General features: G+C 40.9%; 1 protein-coding gene across 2 annotated transcripts in view; it reads left to right on the forward strand.

Moving 5' to 3' along the window:
- DUSP22 (dual specificity phosphatase 22) overlaps nt 1-23,743 on the forward strand; it is a 45,130-nt gene that overhangs the window by 17,294 nt on the left and 4,093 nt on the right. For both annotated transcript variants that reach the window (XM_074576064.1, XM_074576065.1), the window contains exons 4-6: nt 13,805-13,854; nt 19,473-19,547; nt 20,978-21,149. In XM_074576064.1, the coding sequence (XP_074432165.1) occupies nt 13,805-13,854; nt 19,473-19,547; nt 20,978-21,149 (297 nt within the window). The remainder of the gene's footprint in view (nt 1-13,804; nt 13,855-19,472; nt 19,548-20,977; nt 21,150-23,743) is intronic.

Genomic DNA, 23,743 nt, shown 5'->3' on the forward strand with positions numbered 1-23,743 from the left:
CAGTACCTTTTAAAAAGTGTGCTTTCCTCTGGACTTTATATACTGTAGTATTTGGATATCTGTTGCTTTGGTTCCTCATAAGTTGGTAAGCTATTAGAAAATGGTTGGAGAGTTTCACGAGACAGTATTATATTGACTTAAGTTACGTCGTGTGTGCCTATTGAGAAATAACTTAAGACACAAGACTTTTTTACTGAAATCTTGTTTTAGACATTATCTCAATGATCATTTACAAACCCTCATGGATGTATCATTTGTGGGTGACTCATAATCAAGGTTTGGCCTTAGGAAGTTATTGCATGCTTTCAAGCTGGAATAACAGGAAAAAGTAGGTTTAAAAATCAATTGGATTCTAAGACTTTTTATACCTTTGGACATTGGCAGGCTGCATTAAGTACAAGATGCAGAATCATTTCGTAAGGCGAGTGATTTAGACTGGAAGGAACTTGCCAAAATCTGGCCTGAACTATCTTGCAATATTGCCCCCTAGTTCTTTTTGTATAAACTGTTTTAAGGAAATTTGTCCTCTAATCAAGCCAATCCTGAAATTAATTTATATTTAGAGAGCATCCTAAGGCTATTGTTCCAATAATGTACACCATTGTTATACAGAATCTTAATCACTTAGATAAGCATTTTGTAGTTTAAAGATGCAGGTTTATAACTCCATCACAAAAACCTATAGGTAACTGTTGACATGTCCAAGCGAAAGGACTGCATGCTGTATGGAACAAAGTTTGTTATTTCAGATGCACAGCAGTCACCCCCTGAATAAAAGCAATGTCCAACAGTATCATTTGTGTTCCCACGGAGGCAATAGCCTTGGTGAACCAAGTTTGCTTCTCCACAGCACTTTGGATGGCTGCCTATGGAACACTCACAGATGTTTTATAAATCCACACAAAAGCCATCTACAGAGGAGAATAATTAGGTTTCTTGCCACCTGCTTTCTAATCTATTTCTCAGCTAGTTCAGATTTTAAAATCTCTGTTCAGAATGTAAGAGGCACTGAAAGGTGGATGGGGTAACATGTCTCAGAGTGTGCTTTAAATAATAGTGTGTCTGGCAGTGACCTGTTGGATCTCTCCAACAGGTTGTCATCTATCAGCGTTTCTGTAAGACCTTTGACATGGTCCTCCATAACATCCTTCTCTCTAAATTGGAGAGATATGGATTTGATGGATGGACTGTTTGGTGGAAGAGGAGTTGGTTGGCTGGTCACATCCAGAGGGTAGTGGTCAACGGCTCAATGTCCAGATGGAGATCAGTGATCAGAGGTATCCCTCAGGGGTCCATATTGGGACCAGTACTGTTTAATATCTTCATCAATGACGTAGTGGGATTAAGTGCACCCACAGCAAGTTTACAGATGACACCAAGCTGAGTGGTGAGATTTACATGCCTGAGGGATGGGATGCTATCCAGAGGGACCTGGACAGGCTCAAGATGTGGGCCCATGCGAACCTCGTGAGGTTCAACAAAGCCAGTTGCAAGGTTATGCACCTTGGTTGGGGCAACCCACAGTATCAATACAGGCTGGGGGATGGAAGGGATTGAGAGCAGCTCTGCTGAGAAGGACTTGGGAGTATTGGTGGATGAAAAGCTGGACACAAGACAGCAATCATAGAATCATTTAGGTTGGAAAATACCTTTAAGATCATTGAGTCCAACTGTAAAGCAACATTTGTCTTGAAACAAAAAGGACTGTGCCAGTGTGTGCTTACAGGCCAGAATGCCATCTGTATCCTGGGCTGCATTAAAAACAGTTGGCCAGCAGGTTGAGGGAGGTGATTCTGCCCCCCTACTCTGCTCTGGTGAGACCACACCTGGAGTACTGTGTCCAGCTCTGGCGTCCTCAGTACAGGAAAGACATGGATCTGATGAAGTGGGTCCAGAGGAGGCCTGCAAAAAGGATCAGAGGGCTGGTGCACCTCTCCTGTGAGGACAGGCTGAGAGAGTTGGGGTTGTTCAGCCTGGAGAAGAGAAAGCTCCGAGGGAGACCTTGTTGCAGCCTTTCAGTATTTAAAGGGGGCTTATAAGAATGATGGGGACTGACTTTTTAGTAGGGCCTGTTGTGACAGGACAAGGAGTAATGACTTTACATTAAAAGAGGGTAGATTTAGTCTAGCTATAAGGAAGATATTTTTTACAATGAGGGTGGTGAAACACTGGAACAGTTGCCCAGAGAGGTGGTAGATGCCTCATCCTTGGAAACCTTCCAGGTCAGGTTGCTCAGAGTCCGGTCCATTGCGGGGGAGATTGGACTATATGACCTTTAAAGGTCCCTTCCAAGCCAAACTATTCTATGTTTCTTTTTAAAGCTAGGACGAATAGCTGTTGGGGTTGGAGACCAAAAGGCCAAAGGTCTGACTGTTGTGATATCATATATCCTAAGCACGCTCGTGGGGTCGGTCAGAACCCACCGAGAATGTGGAAGCACTCTTAACGAATCCTGAGCAGTTCTTTCCCCTGTTGCCTCAAAGGATGCCAGCTAGGTGTTACTCTACTATATTAGATCTGGAGTCTAACAAATTTTGTGCCGGTTGTTCTAAGTAAAGTAAGTAAAGGCAGATCTTGTTAATCTTGATAGAAGAATCTGGTTGCAGGTCCATTTTAGCTAAGAGTGTTTCTCTGGGGTTTTTCCAGGTGTTTAACCCTGTTCTGGAGGATGTTACATGGAGATGAATGTAGGCCCAAACCAAACAGGATGTTGATATGGATGGTGCAGCTACTTGAAAACAGCTGCATCCCATTCTAAAAGTGTGTGCTGTGGTGGACAGTCGTGTCCAAGCAGCTGGACTTGCAGCATCCTTAATCCTCTCTTACCATTCCTCCCACTTTCCCCCCAACGACACACACTTAAATACTGGCAAAAGCAAGAATGCTTCCTCTGCTGCATTGGGCAGTGATTGCTGTGTGTAATTCAGGAAGAAGTACAGCATGAGTCCTGGGGAAGGGATGCTAGAAGTTCTTCTGGTCAGACAGTCGCTCAGGCCCTGCCCCAGAGAGGTATTATCCACAAAGAGAGGCAGGGATGGATAGACATTCTGTGGGTCCCCGTGTGGAGAGCCCACCTCAGAGAACAGTGTGATATGTGTGGCTGGCAAATGACATTGCACAGATTCAGACTGGAAGTAAGCAAGACTTAAACTGTGAGAGTAAGCAATTGTGGAAATACATTGCCAGAGGCAATGGTGGATTTTCTCACGTGCTCCTTTTTTGTGTAGAAGTTGATCCAGGTAAGGCTGGGTTACGGAGGTTTATGAGCTTTGTACTTTATAGCCAGAGCGTTTCACCATTCTTGGTCTGTCTGAGGTGCCAGTTGTGGGTGACTGTTGTGTGCATTGTAGACACCTGTCCATCAATCTGGAAATGGACTGAAACTACCAGCTTCTTTCACACTGTCCACCACGCATTTGTCAGTTACTAGTAATTTTGCTGTTGCTCTTGACCTGCACCAGAGGTCTGATCTAGTAAATGTATGAATCCTGTTACCAGTCGCCTGTGGTTGTGGAGTCCTTTGGCATTCATTTATTTATAGCATTATGCTTGTCAGACTGACCAGTGCTGCATCGCAGGAAGTTCTATATGCTGTACTCATCTTGGAGACATCTTAACGATCACACTAATGTAGATCTTAAATCAACAGGAGTTTACCTGGGCATTCCTGTACTGTCCTCTGCCACAAAAGCTTTCAATTGTTCACTGTGTTTATGACAACTTGCATTAAGAGTAGGCTTTTGCATGTCTGTTGCTTCTATATGCATGTCAGCTTGCTTTCTTTGTTTTCAGGTGCTACAGAATATTTGTTTTGTTTTTATTTTTAGTGCATTGATTTTTTTCAGATGAGGAAAGAGTATATCAGTATATGTGATAGTTTCAATTAAAGTCATTTGGATGAAGCAGAAGTAAATGAAATACCAACAAAACGTGGACAGTTTCTTGGGTTGGGGGTATTATCTCTCGCTGCTCAGTATCAAAGCTGTCATAAGTTTTAGGCATCTCTATTTCATGTGAACAGCCGATCTGTGTTCCTATGGTACTCATGTACCGGATGGTTCTGTTTCAAGTCTTATCGTTTGTGGGATTTCTTCTCCAAACAAAAAGAGTGATCTTAAAGCACTGTATGGAGTTTTTTGAATGTTGCAATAATGTCTTCTGGGTGCTGAGAAAATACTCTGTGATGCCTGTGAAACATTTCCTCTTATTTTCTTCAACTTTCTTCAAATATTAGCTTTATAGGTTATGGGGTTTTGTCCTCATTCTGCTTAGTTAACCAGGGCACCCACAGAGGACAGTCATTTTTTCTTTTTTTCTTTGTATTCTGATGCCATTAACAATATCATCTTAATCTGGTACATGCTATCTCCAGAACAGTGGTTTTCCTCCCCTTTTTCCTAAATTGATGACTACCTAAATAAGTGTTGATATGGTAGGTGGGTGGAGGGGTGGGGGAGGTAGAGAAGAGCTAATTGCTGACTGAACTAAGCATCTTTCTTGTCCAGTCTGTTGTGCAGCAAGCACAACTTAAATGAACTGTATTTTTGAAAATAAAAAACTTCACAGGCCAGGTCATCTTATAAAGAATTTTAATTTTTTTTTCCTTGCAAATTTTAAAATTTTAATCAAAGTAGAAATAGGGGTTCAAATGTGCAATATCTAAGAAGCTGAACTGAAAGGGAAGAGTTAAAAAAACCTGTGCTGGTGTCTTATAACAATCTTTCATACTCCCTGAGTAAACAGTCAAATGCATTAATAGAATACAGGCAATAAAAAGATTTTGTAACTGGAACAGAACCAGTAAGTGTGAGGAATAGAAGTTGCAGAAAAATAAGCAAGCTGTGGAGAAGCTGTATAACTTCTCTGCACCAGTTTTATCTCTGCTGAATGCTGTGATATACCTGTTTTATAAGTTGTTAAGGATGAGAAAGTTGCAGCAGGGGAAATCACAAGAGGAAGTGCTGGATCAAGTTTATGAATTGAAAAAAAAAAAGTGTATGACTGGCCGGTAAATGGAGAAAAGTGAAGAGCTAAATGACTGAACACGTATCAAAAATTAAGAAATGTTTCTAAGATCATATGGTCATAGTCTGCAGTATAGATAATGCATTCATATCAGCTTGCATTAAGATCTAGAATCTTGTTTCATATTTTTTAAGCCTGGCTGGATGCTGTAAATCTTAATGAGGTTTTAGCTGGGCATGATAGTCTTGCATGTTTACAGATGATCTTTAGACTATGCACGTGCAGTTTTTTAGAAAAGGAAAGCAAACTAAGCTATAGAGGAACTGAACTGCCAGCTCTGGCACAGTGCTTAGCATGGTTTGTGGATAGTATTTTTGTAGCTATTTTGGTGTTTTGCTCTAGAAACCTATCATATCTGCTGTTAGCACTTAATATGATGAGGTTTACTATGGGGGAGCTTTTACTGAAGCTTCGAAAGGGAATAGCCTCATCTCCTTTTAGTTTTCTAATTCTTTCTTTCCATCAGCGGTTTGTGGAAACTTCTTTCTTTCTCTTATGGTTGTGCATTCTGGACTGACTTCATTTTTTGTGTATGTGTATAATAGCGATTACCTTGTGCTAAGGCAAAAGAAAAAATTCCTGTGTTGTGCCCCTAGCTGATAATTGTGGAAGTGCTGAAAGCTGCCTTAGTGCTTTCTTCTTTAGTTCTGTATTCCGAAGGAATATCCTTACACAGACCACCAGTCCAGGAAGCATTTGCTGGCACTCGAAATCATATCACTGCTCAGCACAAAATAACTAAATAGGGGAATATTGGGAAACCAATCAGCCCTGGTGTGTTTGGGTTTTTTTTGTTTTTTGTTTAAAAAAAGTATATACTAATTCTGGACAGATGCTGCTCAGCAAGTGAGAACCACCAGTCTATTAAAACCATGTTGTGATGTTGGACAGCATACAGAAGTCTTGAGCTGTAGGAGGCCGTTCATATATGAAAATTGCATCGTGATGACATGATGAGAGAAGTCCCTGCTGGGCATGGCTGGGCAACATATTCACTGCACAGACTCTGCTGTCTTTGGTGTCCAGCCCAAAGACTTATGGGAATTATTAAAGAGGGAGATGGCAAGAAGGCCTTCAAAATCAGGGCTGGTAATGTCATATCACAGGATCGTTGCTGTTGTATAAAGATCAGCTCTGCAAATTAATAATACAGTCAAGTCAGACTTGCATTTCCTTCTAAAGCACTAAGCTTTTATATCACTAGTGCTGGAAGCTGTCAACTTTCAGCCTTTATGCTACCATCAAAAGGCAGTGTACAAGCACTTCTTCTAATAAAAAACTTAACTTTCTTCTATGATGTTTCACTGCCTTTTCATGGTAAGGGTTTCCCCTCATGAGATGTTTCAGAAGACCATGCTGAGCAAAATAGCTACCATTTTTCTTTCAGGTGTAGCGGCACCAGAAGATTCTCTCTTGTTTGAAGTAATGCCCTGTCTGGCATTGGCTCTGCTTGTGAAGTTAGGAGCTCTGACCAACATTTCAAAAATGACATTGGTAACCCACTAAGAAACCTCCAAGAGACTTCCACAAAGCGGCTTTTAAAGTGTGTCAGGCCGGGCCTTCATCACGAGGTACCTTGGCAGAGGCTGCTGTGGTGATGCACTAAATTAGTTCACTGTTTGAATTGCTCAGCACGCACTAGCTGTGTCAGGGGAAGCACGTTCCTGTAGTGGCAGATGGCAGGGAGGAGAGGATGAGGACTGTTAGAAGCTTTCAGTGGCCAGCTGTTTGCACGAGAGATGTTTAGACCAGTAAATGCCTGGTGTTTCTCATTGCTTGGATACAGCGTTGACCAGAACAGAGCACATACTCTGACCCACTCAGTGCAGAGGAGATGATGTGGAGAGTGTGTTAATCCATGCTTGTAATGTCAGCATATTCCAGAGGTGTAGCAATCATTTCCCAGCATTTCATGTTAGAAAAAGGCAGGTGGGATATATTGTTTTATTGTAGTACTCAGAGATCCCCTTGAGGGTTCAGGTACTAAGTGTGATAGGTAGTGCTCAGATGTTAGGTATGCCCTGACATATCTGGGGGCTTAAATACATCGTCTGGTAAAGGCAGACTAACGGCGTCTTTCCTCTCAGCTGAAGTAGGCAGTCTTTTGTGTCCTAAAGGACATAAACCACAATTTAGGATAAACTCATTAGTGTTTTCTCCCACACTGCGTTTCTTCAGATGAGCCAGGGTAGAATTGGAATTCAGGGTTAGAATTAGAAATAATACATGCAGCTCTTTGTGCAAGTAAAGTAAAATCCTGAACTCGTCAACATTTCTCGCCTTACAATTTTAGAAAGGGTGATAGAAAGAAGAGATGGGGAAGGAGGGCTTTAACAGGACACTTTGTGTTTGGCACATTCCAGCCTTAATGATATGGACTTCTAAAAAGTGTCACTGAGACTACTTCCTAAGAAAACCATGAACAAACATTGCAAAAAACCCCATGACTCGTAAAAACTGTTGTGTTAGTCAAAGATCACACAAACCAAATGTATAAATTCTATTGCAGGAGCATCCGGCTTTCTGTTGTTCATAATCTTCATGTGATTTCAATTTCATTTATAATACTTTTCAAAACCAAACCTGAGTGTGTTCACTAAAGTCAATTAGTGGTTGTTTTTTGCTGAAACACAAATGTATTTTCTATGAGTCATTAATAAAATCAGCACCAATGGTGATTGCTACAGAAAGTAACTGAAAGGACAAACAAACGGTTGAACGGTTTTCAGTTTAGCAGGTTCAGTTTGGTGCATTACTGGACAAAACCCTTGATAAACTCTTGTTGGTTTGGCTTGAGGAAGCTTTGTGCCGGCTGTTTCCCACTTTAGCTTTTTTGCTGAAATGCCCCTAAACAAAAATAAGTTGTCCTGCCCTCATCTGTTGATGTGACGACTCAAATTAACACATGGTTTTTGACTAACCTGAAAGAACTTGCCAGGTGCTGGAGGTTTTCTATTTGCATCTGGGTTCACAAATTTAAGTTTAGGGGTTTAGGTTTAAAAAAAATTTCTTGGAAGTCGTTGATGGCATCTTTACATAAATTTAAATAGAGAGGTTTAATACCAAAAATACAATCCAGCTCTTTTTAACTTTTTATTCTTTTACAACCCCCTTCCTGCACCCCCTGCTCTTGGAGAACAGAAATTTTGTAGTTTGGGGTTCTTTCCCCCTCTCCTCACCTTCTAACATCTGAAGCTCTAGATTCATATTTCCAGTGCTAATTAGAACCTTAGAAATGTTGTATGTACTGCAGCGGCAGGGACCATGTTCTGAAGAACATCTCTAGAAAAGATTACCTGGAAAACCCGCTAAACATGAAAAAATGAGTAGCATTTTTTAGTCCTTCCTCTTATTCTCATGCATACTGTTGTGCTAGAGTACTCAGTTTTATATAAAAATCACTGGACAGTTTTCTTTCACAGATAAACTGTATCTTAGTATGATTTAGGATGTAATCAAACTGAGCATCATTCTTAATGACTTCAGAACATCTTTGATCATTACATAGGAACCAATATCCGTATAGGTGTTGCTTTTGTCTCTCAGTACTTTTTGTGCCTTATCCTGTTCGGAGTCGAAAGTATTCTTGGTATTGTGCAATTAAATTTGTGTGTGCGCTTTAGAGATCCTATTCTCAGTCACTGACACATTATCTGACATGTAGCACTTATAGATGTGTAATTTTGCTACTGCAAAATTCTACATGTTCTGCTAGAAAAACCCAAATGCCAGTTTTTACAAGTTTAGTTAAAACGAAACTGGTGTTTTTTAAAATGGATTATAGGTAAGTCGAATAGAAAGAGTGTTCCTTCAACTGGACTGTTAGGTTTCCTGAGCGCTTTATTAAATACTAGATTTATTAACAAAGATTTAATTCTCTTTTTTTAAAAGCTGATGATATTATGAAGGTGGTGTTCTATAGTCTTACTGACTCTTCCAAATGTGAAATAACTGTTCAGTTTCTAATCTTAGTAGATTGACCTCCAATTTTGAAAATTACTGCAGTTCCATGAATACCTTATTAACTGTAGTGTAAAACTTCTGGATATATGTGTGTGCACCTAAACCTTCTTGGTTTTAATATCTTGATATTCACTGAAGCAGAACTGACTTAGTTCCAGAATCTGAGATGAAGTTGTGCAAGTGTTGTCATTGTTTCTCAAATAACAGTGAATTTTAGAAATTTTACTTAACTCTCGCTTGTTTCAACTTTGACAATCTTGAAATCGGAATACTTGCTCTAGTTTTGTTAGCTCTCACTGTATCGGTTTAACTGTAGCATTTAGTTTCAGGGCCTAAGAGAGACAGAAATCTAGTTTTGGTGGTTACTGTGTCTGCTGAAACAGAAAACAGAAAAGTAAATTATATTTTATTTTACTGATTTTTTGAGGTAATCTTAACAGGTTAGATACACCAAAAGAAACGGGAGTGCTGCTTTTATTTGATGAGGAGGGCATCGGTTAGGATCATCATGTGAATAATAAGGAAAAAGTTTAAAGAAATGTGTGTGTTTGAGGGTGGAGGGTCTTTGGTGGTAAAGGTGATTGATGAAGGAAAGGAAAGTGAGCAATGATTTAAGAGTAACAAGCGGAAAGTAGCAGTGAATTGAGATGGGCAGAAGAAAGCTGTGTTCAGTATCTCATTGACCTAGGAGCTTGGTATTGAACATGTTCCATGTGTATGGCATGTTTTGTTTACCTGAGAATGTACATAACTTCTGTTTAATTAAAAAGGTTGGATTGATTTTTTTTTAAATGGGTAATCTGTGAAAAAGCTTGTTTGGAAAGATAAGACATGACTGACAGCTGTCAGATGAAGACATTTTTGAATAATACATTAGCGGCAGTATTCAATAAATTGGATTTAATACTTCATGTAGCATTTAAAATAATCTTTCTCTCTTCATCGGTTTTCATAATTGCAAGCTTTTCTCTTTGCTTTGAACAAATACCATGTTTTGGATGAGTTAGCTATTCTGTGGCACCCAATTTAGTGTGTGTTGGTGAAATGGCACGATACCTGTTTTGAGTTGTTCTGTCCTTCCTCCACTGAATAAGTTTTAGAGAATTGTCATTCGTAGGGAACAAAACAGAGTTAATTTAAAAGTAAATTAATAAATAAAATAGACATCTATATGGCTGACATCAAATTTGTATTTTGTCTTCCCATCTCTATTAACGTGCAATTGTGGTTCAATTTTGTATATTGCATTTGCAATCAGACTCAAGTTTATTTAATGAAACTGCAGACTAGGTACTGATGGGGAGCTCGTTGAAATTTTCAGTAGGGGGAGATGGTCTGCTTGACTCTTCAACAGTCTTTTGATTTATTTTATTCTGTTTTAGTCACTGTTTCAGTGATTGTTACCTTCTTACATCCTATGCTTTGCAGTTTCAGAATGGCAAACTAACTCCTAGGTAATAAAATAGTAATGTCTCTATCTTTCTTGCATGCTAGTATTGTATCTAAAATGTTATAGGTATTTAGTTGTTCGGTTGGCTTAAACTGTTCTGCTTTGAAAGGTCCCTTTGGGACAGTTCTTAGATATTATCTGCAGGGTATGTGCACAGGAAGGACAGCAGTGTCTTGGGGCACAAATATACAAATAATATTATCATCCTGGATATTTTTTTTTTTAAAAAACAGTTACAGACAGCAGGGTTCAGTAATTAAATATTGCCTATATGACAATTCCTGTTGCCAATATGTTTTAAAAAAAAAGTCTGTCCTGCATATGTGAGGAAAAGCTAATTACAGCAATCAATATATGAATATCTACACAGAAAATCCCCTGAGTCTCATTTATGAATACCTGCCCCATACATTCTTGTATCGTTGTTGTATTTCAGGTATCCAGTTACGATGAATGATATTTGATCCTGTTATTATGATTATTATTTCAACCAAGAGATGCAAAACTTGATGGTAGGGTGGGATCCTCAGGAGTTACCAACTCTGGCCAAACTGTGTTTGGGCCGAAGTGACTGAGAGTTTCACTGTTGATTTTTGTGGGACTCAGGTTAGGTCACTGCACAGTACTTTTGAAATCCCACCTGTAACTATTTCTGAGTTGAGTGTGTGATTATTTCCTCACAGGGAGGAGTCCATCACCACAGCCTTCCAAAAACACCATACAAGTGACATACATCCGTCAAAATGCGAAATTCCAGTAATTTTAGCCATCTGCTGTCTAAGCAGCCGTATTAATAAGGCTAATAGGCTGATGCTGAGCCCTTGCAAGCACAGTAGTGAAGAGAGTGCTGTGGGCTTCACTGGAAGTTGTAAGTGCTGAAGACCTCCAGGATCACGCTCTGGATGAGCCATTCAGTACCATGTGCGGTCTCTCATAGGCGAGTTTCATGCTTGCTTGTGGTAGTGGGAACTAGCCAGCCATGACAAAAAAAGAACATTGTGGGTCTTAAACTTGTGCTGGTGCTACTTCTGCTTTTCAAGTGAACATGATCTGAAAGCCCCTCTGCACTCAGCCTGTGAAAAGCACTCAGCATGTGCCAGAGCTTCTGAAATCTGCAGAACAACTTGCATCAGTGCGTGGTGGAGCAGTGAACCTTCTGGCATATATAGTGCACTCCAGAGTTAACCCATCTCCTACCTTCAGTTTTCCTTCCTGTTTTTTCCCTTGGTGGTGTGGAGTAGTGGCATGGAGTTGTTTAGAGGTGTGGGGGAAAGAATAGCATGTAAATTTACTTTCAGGTCACAGGCCCTCATTCTACTGGAGTGACTCACTTGAAGTGATACTAGTGTCCGAGATAAACCTCTCAGATGCGTCACACAAGATGCTTATCGTAATTAATCTGTCACAATAGTTATCATCCTTGGCTCAGCAACCTATCAATATATGTATTACTGCTACATTGTCTTTCTAAATGAACCTGTCTGTGCAGACTGTAGTGGATGGGCTTATGGCTGTGGAACCATCCTAGTTTCCCACAGCAGGCATCTCTTCTCCTGATATAAGGAAGGAGGGACTGTTAATTGTTGTTGCCGTTGGCTCCAGCAGCAAGCTGCTTTGGTTTGCAAACTGACTTCATTCTTATTCTCTCTCCACTCAGCTGCATTTTGCCATGCAGCTCTCACGCAAAATGCACGTGCTGTCATGGGCTTGGTGTTGTCTTGGTGGTGCCTTCTCCCTCATCAGGCACTGCCGTGTCTCCATCTCCGTGCTTAGCACTGTCTGCAGAGCCTTCTATGCCCTGACTCGGCCTTCCTCAAACCACAAGGCCATAGACAGAGGCAACTCTCCTCCGCTTGTGGCATGCTGGGGATGGCCTGTCAAAGGGAGGAAGTCTGGTAAAGCATGGTGGGGACAGGGCAGGCTCTAGAATCTGTGTGGCTGTGAAGAAGACACTGGCTGAAGGGGTTCTGCTGAGTTGAGAAAATGGCTGGTGCCATGTGTAAGTGGTGGTGAAGAAATGCGGGTGAAGTATCACCACGTCCTTTCTGGCATAGTGGTGAAGTTCGTGCCTTTTGCAGAGGATTAGCGTGCTGGTGTATCCTGGTGCCAGGGGTCAGGACCTCTTATAAAAGGGATTGTTCTTTGGTGCGAGATGGCAAGTGAAGTAACAAAGTGTGTGTAGGGGAAATAAAGAGAGGTTTCTGAGTCAGCAAAGCGACGATGGTGTTGGAGAAGAGGCTCCCTCAGGTAGCCGTCACAGTTGAGCAATGAAAATCCCCTCCCCGTCCCAGATGGCAAATGAAATGCTGTTAGATACATGTTGTGTTCCACCTTGTTGGCAAAGGATCTCTTATAGATAAATGTGTGAATTCCCATGTATGATGTTGAACATGCAGGATTATTACAGGGATTTGCATTGTTACAGAAAGATAAACTAAGGTGCCTTTTATGGTGGACCTTTTGCTGTGAATCCTTATCTTTACAAGTACATCTGAAAAATTCATAACTCTGCATCTGAGATAAGTCAAAAGACTTCCAGTGAATGATTTAGTTTTTGTGTGTCTGAACTGCAACCTATATTCTTGGAAGTCCTATTTGAGAAGTTAGCTAAATATGCTTTCAGAAGTGTTCTTTTTCTTAACAGTCATAGGAGGAACACAAGCTTTGAAAATAAAATGACAGTTAAAATGAGCGTTGGCAATGCAAAGCAGTAGCGTATGATTATAGTGTTGTTTTAAATACACCCAGTAACATTTTTAATGCATCAGAAATGGTTATCTAACTTCCCTAATTGATCTTGTAACTTCTTATGATAGCTGACTAAGAAAACGTGGCTAACTTTGTGGAAGAAAAGCGTGCTTTTTACAGTTGTCCTTCTTGAAGTTTGCCAATAATAAAACCCAAAACCCATACCACAAACATGTTTTTTCTCTGAAATGCGTTCTGTTTGGTTTATCAACTAGGTAAAGAAAAATGATTGCATGGCATCAAAAGAAACTTTATCACAATTTTAGGTGGTAGCATCTGTTGAGAGAAAGGGAAGGGCAGGAGAAGGTGCGACTTAGTTTTAGTAGACATGTAGGAAGAATGAGATTTTTAGTAAAGATGCTTCTATTTTAAAAAGCTTGCTATTGGGCCTTGGGAGAAGCATGACTAAGCTATATGCTGGTGTCTTAGCAACAAAGCAGATGTGAAAACAGCGTTCTAAAATCTGGCTGCAAGATGATCTCTGCTTGTCTGAATAATGACGTGCCTTCCTCAAAGTCAATAAAACTGCACCGGTCTAGAGCAGTGTAGTGCGCGGTGGTAGATAAATGTCTTTAAGTTGGATATTTTCTTCTCATTCATTTTTGCTTCTTTACACAGGGAGTGAAGTATCTGTGCATTCCTGCTGCTGACTCACCCTCGCAGAACTTGTAAGTTTTCTTTAAAAATAAATCACAAAACCCCAGAAATCCCTCAGTACTGTGATGCCTGTTTACAATGAGCTGAAAGATTTGATTCTGGTCTCTTGCAAGTATTACACAGATGTGGTTTATAATCCGTTAAGAAAACACAGTAACACTTGATTCCAGCCACTCTGGTTCAAACTCTGCTTCTTGTGTGTAAGGGTTTGTAGGAGAGTCAGTATGTAAACACTCTTCATTTGTGGCCTTAAACTTCAGGAATTCAGTAGTGATTCTGCTCCTAATTTAGCCCCAGTTTATTCTAGCCATTGTGTTTTGTAAATCTTTTTGCTTGGCACTTCTTTTTTTTTTTTGTTAGCGCTATCTCCAGCCATTAACAAAAAGAAAATATTTGGAAAAGGTGTGAAGCCTGGTGCTTCAAGGGTTGAAATAAATTCCTCACAGTGTGAGGATAAAGTCCCAGTGGGCAAACTACCGCTGCCAGCTATGTGCTCTTGAACCTGCCTTAGAAGGCCCTACTGCTCTTAGTAGTTGGCTGGCATGGCAGGGAGATTCTCCCCTGCGGTGACTCTTGCCTTGAGGATATATGTACTGAAACTACGGTGTCTCAGCCTCGCTCTTTCTCATCTCTGCTAACGTTCACGAAATATGAATTGACTTGCCCTTGGTTTTAATGTTTTGAACCATTCAGCATAGCACGTCTGGATTCCAAAGAGAAATCAAAACAGGTTTTGTAAGAGAACTTGGATGGCGACCAACTCTTTCTTCTAGAGCTCACTGTTTATGTTGGGGAGAGGTGAGGGGGGTTTCAGCCACATCCTGCTACCAAGTTTTGTAGAGAAACAAGAATTTGAAAGAGGCCTGGTAGGTACGGAAGGAAATGCAGCACTGCTTTTCTCTCGCATCACAGCAATATTCCGGCTCATGCTTTCGGGGTATATTTTTAGAGTATGTGTTTCTCATACCCTAAAAAGATTCCAGCATGGCATTTGATGTGTGGTGATTTGCCTTTTCATTCTGTATTTCTGTCGTGATTTAAGGGGAAGGCAAAAAAAAAACGCAAAACCCACCACACACATCCTCAACCCATAACCCATGACAAAAAACACCCCCAAACCCTAAATTTCAAGACAGGTCTGTTATGAGAAAGCAGACAACTAATTGCCTTTGTCATGGGCAACTTTTGTGGACTTAATACTTAAATAAAAATAAATAAATGTAAAAAAATCCTTTTGGGAAGGAAATAAATATGAGATTAGAGGGAAACACTGACATATATTAATTGTTTGATGGTATTCTGAGATCTGTAGCATTTCTGAAAACATTTTGCAAATCTGCTTCCTTTGTTCATAGAGATCTGGATCAATTGGGAATGGAAATAGAAAGGATGGCATTTGTGATGAACGTTAATCAATGTACAGTTCAGCCTCTCCCTTGTACTTAAGTATCAAGGAGTTATATTGAAAAAACCCCTCTGTTTGAGCTGTCTGGCACAGTACCAAAGCTCTCAAAGCGTCAATAAGGAGATACAATATTTGCATGAGTATTGTTTCTGTTATGCTGCAGGCATCTAAAATACTTGCTTTGGTATCAGGTGGTTGCAAGCAAACGTCATTACTTCTAATACTGATACATTTTATCACTTAAAATAAAACTTGATGAGTAACTGACTTTTTTGCTTTATACAGTCCAGATCTTCAAGTAAAATCAAATCATGATGCTTGCAAATTGCAACGTTGCTTGCTTTGCGCATACAATCTTCTGAAAGCAAGAGGAAGCTGTCTTTGTTCAGTCTGAGGATTTGACAGAATCCTATCTAGGAGCAGTTAACCGTACTGCCTGCGCCCTCTGCGGAGGAAGGGATAGCTGGGGAACAGGAAAGAGAATGTGTCACTCTGCAACATCTTTGTATGTCTACCCTCGTCTTTCAAAAGAGGGATTCTGGTGGTGTCAGGAAAAAAAAAAAGGCAAGCGGCATCCTGTATTTCAGGTCCTTGTGTTTTCTTTGCAATGGTTGACAGGCACAACTGACCAGATAAACACTGCTGTCTTGTCTGTCTCTCCCAACAGCAGGGCTGTTAGCAGCTTTGCTGCTACTTTGCAATGGCTGGCAGGTGGGTAAGGTCCAACTGAAAGCCTTTACCCACTGAATTTTGTGACACTGAGCTTTGAATTCACTTCAGCTCAGTTTTTCTGAGGGGAAGCTTCTGATTTCTTATGTGTGTAATGCATATTTACTCCTAGTAAGCTTGTTTAGTGGAGCTCTCTTCCTCAGAGGAATGAATTTCCAGGGAAATACAGCAGGGATTCCCCTGTTAACATGTGCGTGTTCACTAAAGTGGCTCAAATCTTGCTTCTACTCCTGTTCTGCCCCTACCAAGCATAGGAATCAAGCAGTTGTTTTTGAGACTCAAGGTGCTTCCTAGCCATTAAATGAGTGTTTTCCCTGGACTGTGAGAATTTTACCTTAGGCCATTGACTTCTCCAGAAGTGTCATCTCATATAGAACCTGTTGCTAAAAAGGTAATTCTATAAAAATCAAGTCTTCCCTTCTTGTCCTGTTCCAGATAATTGTCTTAGGCTACGTGTTTCTAAGGAACTAATCTCCAACAGTCAGGCTGTTAGTGGTGGTGATACAGAAGCCAGATAACCTATTAAGAAATTTAGGTGGATTTTTGTTGTGTTTACATTGCCAAAGGAAAGAAACATTAAGATGCTTCTTCCTATGTGATTGGATGCTTTCTTTTTAACCTTTATAATATTTGTAGAGGTCTGACTAGCAACAAATGAATACATAGATCTGGTATCATAATTCTGCCCTCAGCCTAGTTTTGGATTATCCAGCTTGCTAATGTGTAAGTTTAGGTAACTTTTACAACATGCTGGTACGGGCAGTGTACTGGTTCTTCTTCCTGTGGTGTTTTCCCACTGTGAAGATGATGCAGTTCAGGACCCAGCTTTAAGCTGGGAGATGTAAAAGCCAGATAACATGTAATAAATTGTCTTGAAGTAACTGTTCAGTCCAACAAATAGGCTGCAAATCAACACATTTGTCAAGTGCTTTCCTGTTACAGATGGTAATCAACTGTTTTGCGGTTTATGTAAGACTTGCCATACTTCTTTGTGTCTGGCCCTTGCCACACAGCTAACTGGTCCTCAATCTTAGTTTTCATGAGAGACTCTGATACCATAGGGTTGTGGAGGAGTAGTACATTTCTCCTTCTCTCTGACTCAAGGCGAGGAGGGGCTATGGTTCTAGAGAGCAGCACGAAGTCTGGACTTGGCTATTTCTCTTCTTGTTTTCATGAGTGCCTGTAAACACTTACACTTGACAGTGTTTCAGCAGACCAAGTGTCAGCAATAAGGAAGGGCGAATAAAACTGAGTGAATGGAGTTCACTGCTAGCTATATTTAGTACCTTGCAAAGGTGTTATGCTCATTCGCAGATATTTTTCAAACCAAAGCATTGAAGTGTTTAACCAAACCTTGTGCTACACCACTGAAGTGAATTCACTGGTGCTTGGAGCTGTGCTGTTGGCCAGACTTTCTAGAGAGAAAGAGGAAAAAATGGGTGTATGAGAAGATTGGGATGTTGTCAGTCCAGCCCTAACCAAGTTTCATTTGCCTGAATCCATTCAATCTTGGATAAGTGCTCCTTCATTTAACCCTATCCCCGCCAGAACCAGGACAGGTAGCATTCCAAAGCCTTTGCTTCGGGCCAGTTTCTGATCACTTCTGCAATTCCTGGATCACTTCTGTGACCCTGCTCTGGCAGGGGGGTTGGACCAGATGATCTCCAGAGGTCCCTTCCAACACCTACCATTCTGTGATTCTGTGTGATTCATTGTGCAATAGCAACGCTTCTTGCACACACAGCCCAATGTCTCATTTGTCCTCTGAGCTCACTTATGTGGAGCTGCTTACGTCCTCCAGGCAGGTCTGAGCACCATGGTTTGTTAGAACTCAGACAGTGGAAATGTTTTGGAATGGAAATGTTTTGGAGTGGCAATCTGAGTAGAAATACATTTATAAGGCGTCCTCCTGCTTCTTCACTCATCCCATGTACTTGATTGGTTTCTTGAGAAACATAAAATCCTGGGTTGACGTGCTGTCCTAAAGCTTGGGGTTGCATCATGCCTTGAGATTTTTCCAAATAAGTCACTCAACTCTTCTCCAGTTGTATTCTCCATGCCGTATCCAGTGATGCAAGAACTGCCTTGGAGAGGGATTCCTGGGCTTTGGGATTCCTCTTTATGGGTATTTCAGCTTAGACATCATTGCCTTTGCGAGTTCCACAGGCACTGCCACTCTGTTGCATCACTGCTGTCCTCCTCTGGGTCTGAGTGTTTATAGTATCAGCAGCTGCACTGTTGGGCAGGAAGGAAAGCTTCCTTTTATGTGGGTATTCCTGATTTTTGTGTGGCTGCTGGTGCTGGGCTGAGGTTTTTTTCTTTTACTCTTGTGGTATAATATTCACCCTGAGAGGGGAAACATCTTGAATACAGGACGTTGTGTTTCATGGGTGTTGAGCGCAGTGTGCTTTCAGGTCCGTCTTTGCCAATAAGCCTGGTGCTGACCGCCCTTTAAGAAGCTCTCTCCTCTGTGTTGTGCACATTGCTGCTGCTTGGGAGCTTAAATTGCAAGAACACTCCAAGGCCACAGTGAACACCAGCTGTGTAGAACTAAGAGGTGCTGCTTGCATCCGTGATAAGTTGCAGGCAGCCCCAAAGGCTTTGCAGTCTGAAAGGCAGAGGCAGGGTGAGCAACTTGGGGATGGGAGGTAAAGAGGTGACACTGCAGATTTGCTGAGATGATGACAGCTGCCCACTACTTTCCTTCAGGCTTGCCCCACTTACAGCAAAGAGGCATGTGTAAAGGATAATGAGAGTACAAACCTTAAAGTTTGTAAACTGAGTCTTTATCTTCTCCACATTTTCTCCTACGCTGCTATAAAAAGAGGTGGGCTGTAGACGGGGTTGGCTAAGACCCTGAATAAGGGCAGCTAGCAAAAGTACTGCAGTCTGAGGGGAGGAGAGTGGAAGGAGCTGAAGAAGCCAGGGCTTGAACTGAGATTTTTTTTTTTTTTTATAGCAGGGGCAAAAGGGAAAGACTTCATATTGAAGGAAGAAAGTTGTAACGTTTAGATGTGTCCTAGTACATGGTTTGAAGGAGGAGGTGAAGTCAAAATTAAGCTTAAGTTTGAATAGTGGGTAGCGGATGCCTCTTTGTGAGAGTCGATGTAGCTTAAGAACTGTTTGTGTAGCTGTGCTGAGTTCCATTTGACATCTGAGCATATGCAAGAACATATGAGGCCAAGTTGCTAGTTTAAAGAGAAATAAAACACAAAGTGAAATACAGATTTGACAGTCATCAGAATAAAATGTTAGTGTTTATCACATTGTAGTACCTAAGATACCAATTTCCTCTTCGGGTAGAGTGGAGAATAACTACGCCAGTGAGTATTGTGTTTCATTGGCAGACACTAACTTTTACCTTGTATGACCTGTCTTCAGTTCAAAATTCTAGAAACAGCGTTAAATGAGCTTTCGGGTATGTTTCTCTCTTTCTAAGTAGCGATTTTACTAAATAGAGCACTTTCTTTATTCCCCTTCTGCTTCTGTTTTCAGGGCAAGGCATTTCAGAGAGAGCATCAAATTTATCCATGAGTGCCGACTTACAGGTGAAGGCTGCCTAGTTCATTGGTACGTATACCACTGGCTAAAAAAAATTCTTAAAGGTTTCTCTACCTTGAGTGGATGTTCATCATTTTAATGATAAGTTAGTGTTCATCTCCATATTACAGTCTTCTTGGACTGAAATGGCCCCTTTATTTGAAGAGCCCCAGAAGATTTGCAAATGCTATTAAAGCTTCATTCTAGGCCTTTTGAGTCACTAGTGTAGTTGACTAGAGATGCATTGACTAGAGACATATTATTTATTTCCCATTATTTTAATCCCTGTATTTTGAAAGATGATTTCCATCCAAGTTCCTATAACAGCTTTTTTGGTGACTTCAGAGTTGCTAAAAAAGAATTTTCTTCTGAACAGAAATTGATTTTTTTTTTTTTTCTTTAGACTGCTGAAGCATTCAGATGTTGCATTTGTTAATAGCGAGTCTCTGATTGGAGAGATGCTTCTGGGACTGTAGAGAATAGAAAAGGAAATCCCACCCTGGGTTTTTTCTTGCGCTGCTATCGGTTGTAGTCTTTGTGCTGTATGTCCAAGTGACATATCTGAGTCTATATCTGTAATCAGAGTCATCTCGTGGTTTGAACACTGGACTTGTATGCAGGCCCTGAGCATAAATCCTCAGTTTGCTCCTGACTCATGATAGGGCTGTGCAAAAGTCATTTGGTCAGTCTCCATGTATGTAAAACAGGGATAATTTGTCTGAATTCTGATAGAATTTTAAAAAGCACAAATATTTAAGTTTCTGAAGCATTTCAAAAGCACAAAATGTTCTCGATATGCTAAGTGAAAGTCTGGCACAAATGTAACTCAAACACATTCTTTATACTCACAATAGTAGTGGTTGTGAGGGTTTTTTTCTCCAGCGCTGTCAAACCAGTAATAGTGAACGATTCTTACTTTATCCCAGTGTTTCCCGTTGGGGAAACTGGAGTATTGAGAGTTGAAGTTGCACAGTGCATCGATAGCAGAAAGAGAAAAGAGCTCAAGCAACCAGAGACACGTACTTTAACAGTTCAGTTAAAGTTCATTTCAGCCCCATGAAATTGAAGTCTTGATTCACGGTGGAGAGGGAACGGTCTTATTTCACTGCTCTGATCTATACAGGCAGAAGAAAGTGGGTGACATTTCCAGCTTGTTAAAAACCAAATCTAACTTAAAATGTGTACACTGTCCCCTGGTTTTGTGCAGACTTAACACTTATTTCTTTCTTTGCAGTCTCTTATGAATTACTACTCAGAACCCACTTTCTCGACATTGTCATAGGTTTGTTCTGATGCATTTGAAAAAGCAGCACCACAACCTTTTAATTCAAATAGTGTAATATTTCTTCCTGGTGGCAAGTAACGCAGCAGTCTGCTGTGATGCTGGGAAGGGATGCTTTCAACTGTGATAGATAAAGTACAGCACTACTTCAATTTGTTGCACCTCCTTTTTCATGCAGCCTTGCAGGTGTCTCCAGGAGTGTAACGTTGGTGGTTGCCTACATCATGACCATCACAGACTTTGGTTGGGAAGATGCACTGTCTGTTGTCCGCGCAGCAAGATCCTGTGCCAATCCTAACATGGGCTTTCAGAGGCAGCTACAGGACTTTGAAAAACATGATGTTGATCAGGTAAATGCACTACAGACAAATGAGCTGCGAAACACAACACAAGCCTAAATTTCAGATCATGGGCTATTTCTCATTATTTTGAGGCCTGGGTGGTTTATCTGACTCCCTGTTTTTCTTTGAGGGAATGGCTTCTTTGCGAAGCCCTCTCCACATGGGAGGTGCGAATAGAACTGAAGGTATCAGGGAATGCTGGATGGGAGAAGAGACAATGCACAACATCTAAATACACCTCCTGCCCAGCTGTGCTTTCAATCCAGGGATTGCTTCATGTATGCTAAGACATAATACAAGACTGACACCTTTAGAGGGGTAAAAACTAAAGACTGAGTTCCTCAGAATGCAGCAGAAAGACCAACCTATAAGTACCAGTTGCATAAAAATAGTGTGGTTTCCCCCCAGTACCTTTATTTGGAATAGTGAGCAGGAAAGGAAATCATAATCAGAAATCTTTGCTATCCAGGAGTTAAGTCGTAATGAGAACCTAGTTTGTGTTGTGTTTTCCCCCACCTTCTGTGGCTGAGACTTAATAAATTTTCTGATGTGTAGAACAGTCTCAAATCTGACCCTTTTTTTCTTCTTAGCCTTTGAAGGCTTTGTAGGACTAAGAGAATTGAGGGAACAGTAAGACTGCAAGGTGGTTTTCATAAAGCAAAAATTAGTTTCTTACTCCAAAAAAGAACCATCCCACGCAAAAGACCTGCTCTCCGTGGGTGATCGGTGACTTCCACTTATGACAACCTGCTCTGGCTGTCCCCTCTGTTTTCCATTGCTCAGCATGTTGCTGTTCTCTGGGCTTTTGCGCCTATTGTGCTTATTAAAAACCAACGACAACAAAGGCAAACCAAAATCGGAAAGCAAAATACATAAGGCAAAGGATGTTGGTTTGTTTTTTTTTGTTGTGTGTTTTTTTTTTTTTTATTCCATTCCTGTCATTCTGCTGCAGAAAGCTCAGAGTTTAGAAATTACCATTTGTTTTGCATGATGCAGTTTGCAACTGTAAATATTTGTGTTTTTTTTAATATTTAACTGAATGTTTCCTGGATCGTTTGGAACTGGCGTAAATGGTAGAGTAACCGATTTTTAAGAGACAAAAGTTAGAGGGGGACTTTCCAGACTTGTCTCCTTCCTCCCTTACAGTCATTTCTACTCTAATTGGTCTGGGCTAACAGCAGTGACAATTAAGGCTATATGCAAATAGCCTGATAAAGACAGTAACGTCTCTTTTTTTCATCCACCATGGACGGCACATTCTGCCTTTTTTCACTGAGGGGGAGGCAGTAGGTTGCAAAAAAGAAATATCCACCTGTAGTCACTGGTTGCGCTGTAGTTTCCTACTGTCTCTTAACAGCAACCACATCCTTAGCAGGTGTCTGTTTACACACCTGATTTCAGTGGAATAATGCCATCTGCCAAGGGCGTGAACTTTTTTCTGATTTCAGCAGCACGGGTGTTTTGCTGTGCCACTGTAGGGTGGTATCCTGTGGGGTTTCTGGAATGGGCTCTTTTAGATCTTGATCTTACAGGAAGGGGTCCCTAAGGTCGTAACATGGTTTGCACCGATTCCAAACTTCTAAGTGGTAGCCTGAGGCTTCAGATTTGACTCGGAACTTTATGATCTTTTAGGAATGGGAGGGAGTAACTGTGGTGAGGTCTTGTCTCCCAATGTCCTAGTAAATGGTCTTACGGATAAAGCTGTCCATGAGCCCCGAACAGGACAAAGCTATGAAAGTTAAGGCTTGAAAAATGACCACAGGAATATTATCCCCACTGGGACAGAACAGTTGGGCTCTGTGTGCAGAGCGGAGCAACAAGATTGTCAAGAATGACTAAGTGGACTCAAATTCTTCAACTGGCAAAGAAATGACAGAAGGGTATGATAAAGGTCTATAAAGTTGAGTGGAATAGAGAAAGTGAACAGGCATGATTTCCGCTCTTCCCTGTTGTGTGAGAGAGCTGTCAATTGACAGGTCCCAGTCAAGGAAAAGGAGGGAGTTTTATACAATATGTGCTTATAGAGCTTGTTGGCATCCAGATATCTTGTGGCAAAAATTTGGTGATTCAGAAAGTGATCTCATGTCAGACAAATTCATTATTTGTTATCAAACACAAAGATACTGCCTCAGCCTCTGAAAGTGCCTGAGCTGAAAATTGCTAGAAGCTTAAGAAATGAGCAGGGGAGAGGTCGCAGCATTATTGCCTTGCCATTGCCTGGCTACTCTCATGCGAGGATACAGAGACTGACCTTCAGCTGGACCTGGTACATCTGTTACCGTGTACCATATTCAGTTATTTGTATCAATAACATACAGGGTCCTATTGTATAGCTTTTAAAGCTCCTGGTCTTTTTCTTTCTAAAAGATACCTTTCCTGATTATCTACAGTATGCTTTTTTACTACTTCATAGTTTGTGGGCTCAGGTTGAAAGACCCCAGATGAGTGCTTCACTTTCTGATCTTCATCCTTTTTGTGGCCTGTTGTGACTTGGGCGAGTTGGCTGATCAATATTAGCTCCCATGCTTATTCATCTCATTGTATATGCAACAGGAAGAGGGTGCTTTTAAGTCCAGGACTTGCCTGGTGGGTGTTTCTTACTC

The sequence above is a fragment of the Larus michahellis genome, chromosome 2 (assembly GCF_964199755.1).
Source record: "Larus michahellis chromosome 2, bLarMic1.1, whole genome shotgun sequence".
Classification (NCBI taxonomy): domain Eukaryota; kingdom Metazoa; phylum Chordata; class Aves; order Charadriiformes; family Laridae; genus Larus; species Larus michahellis.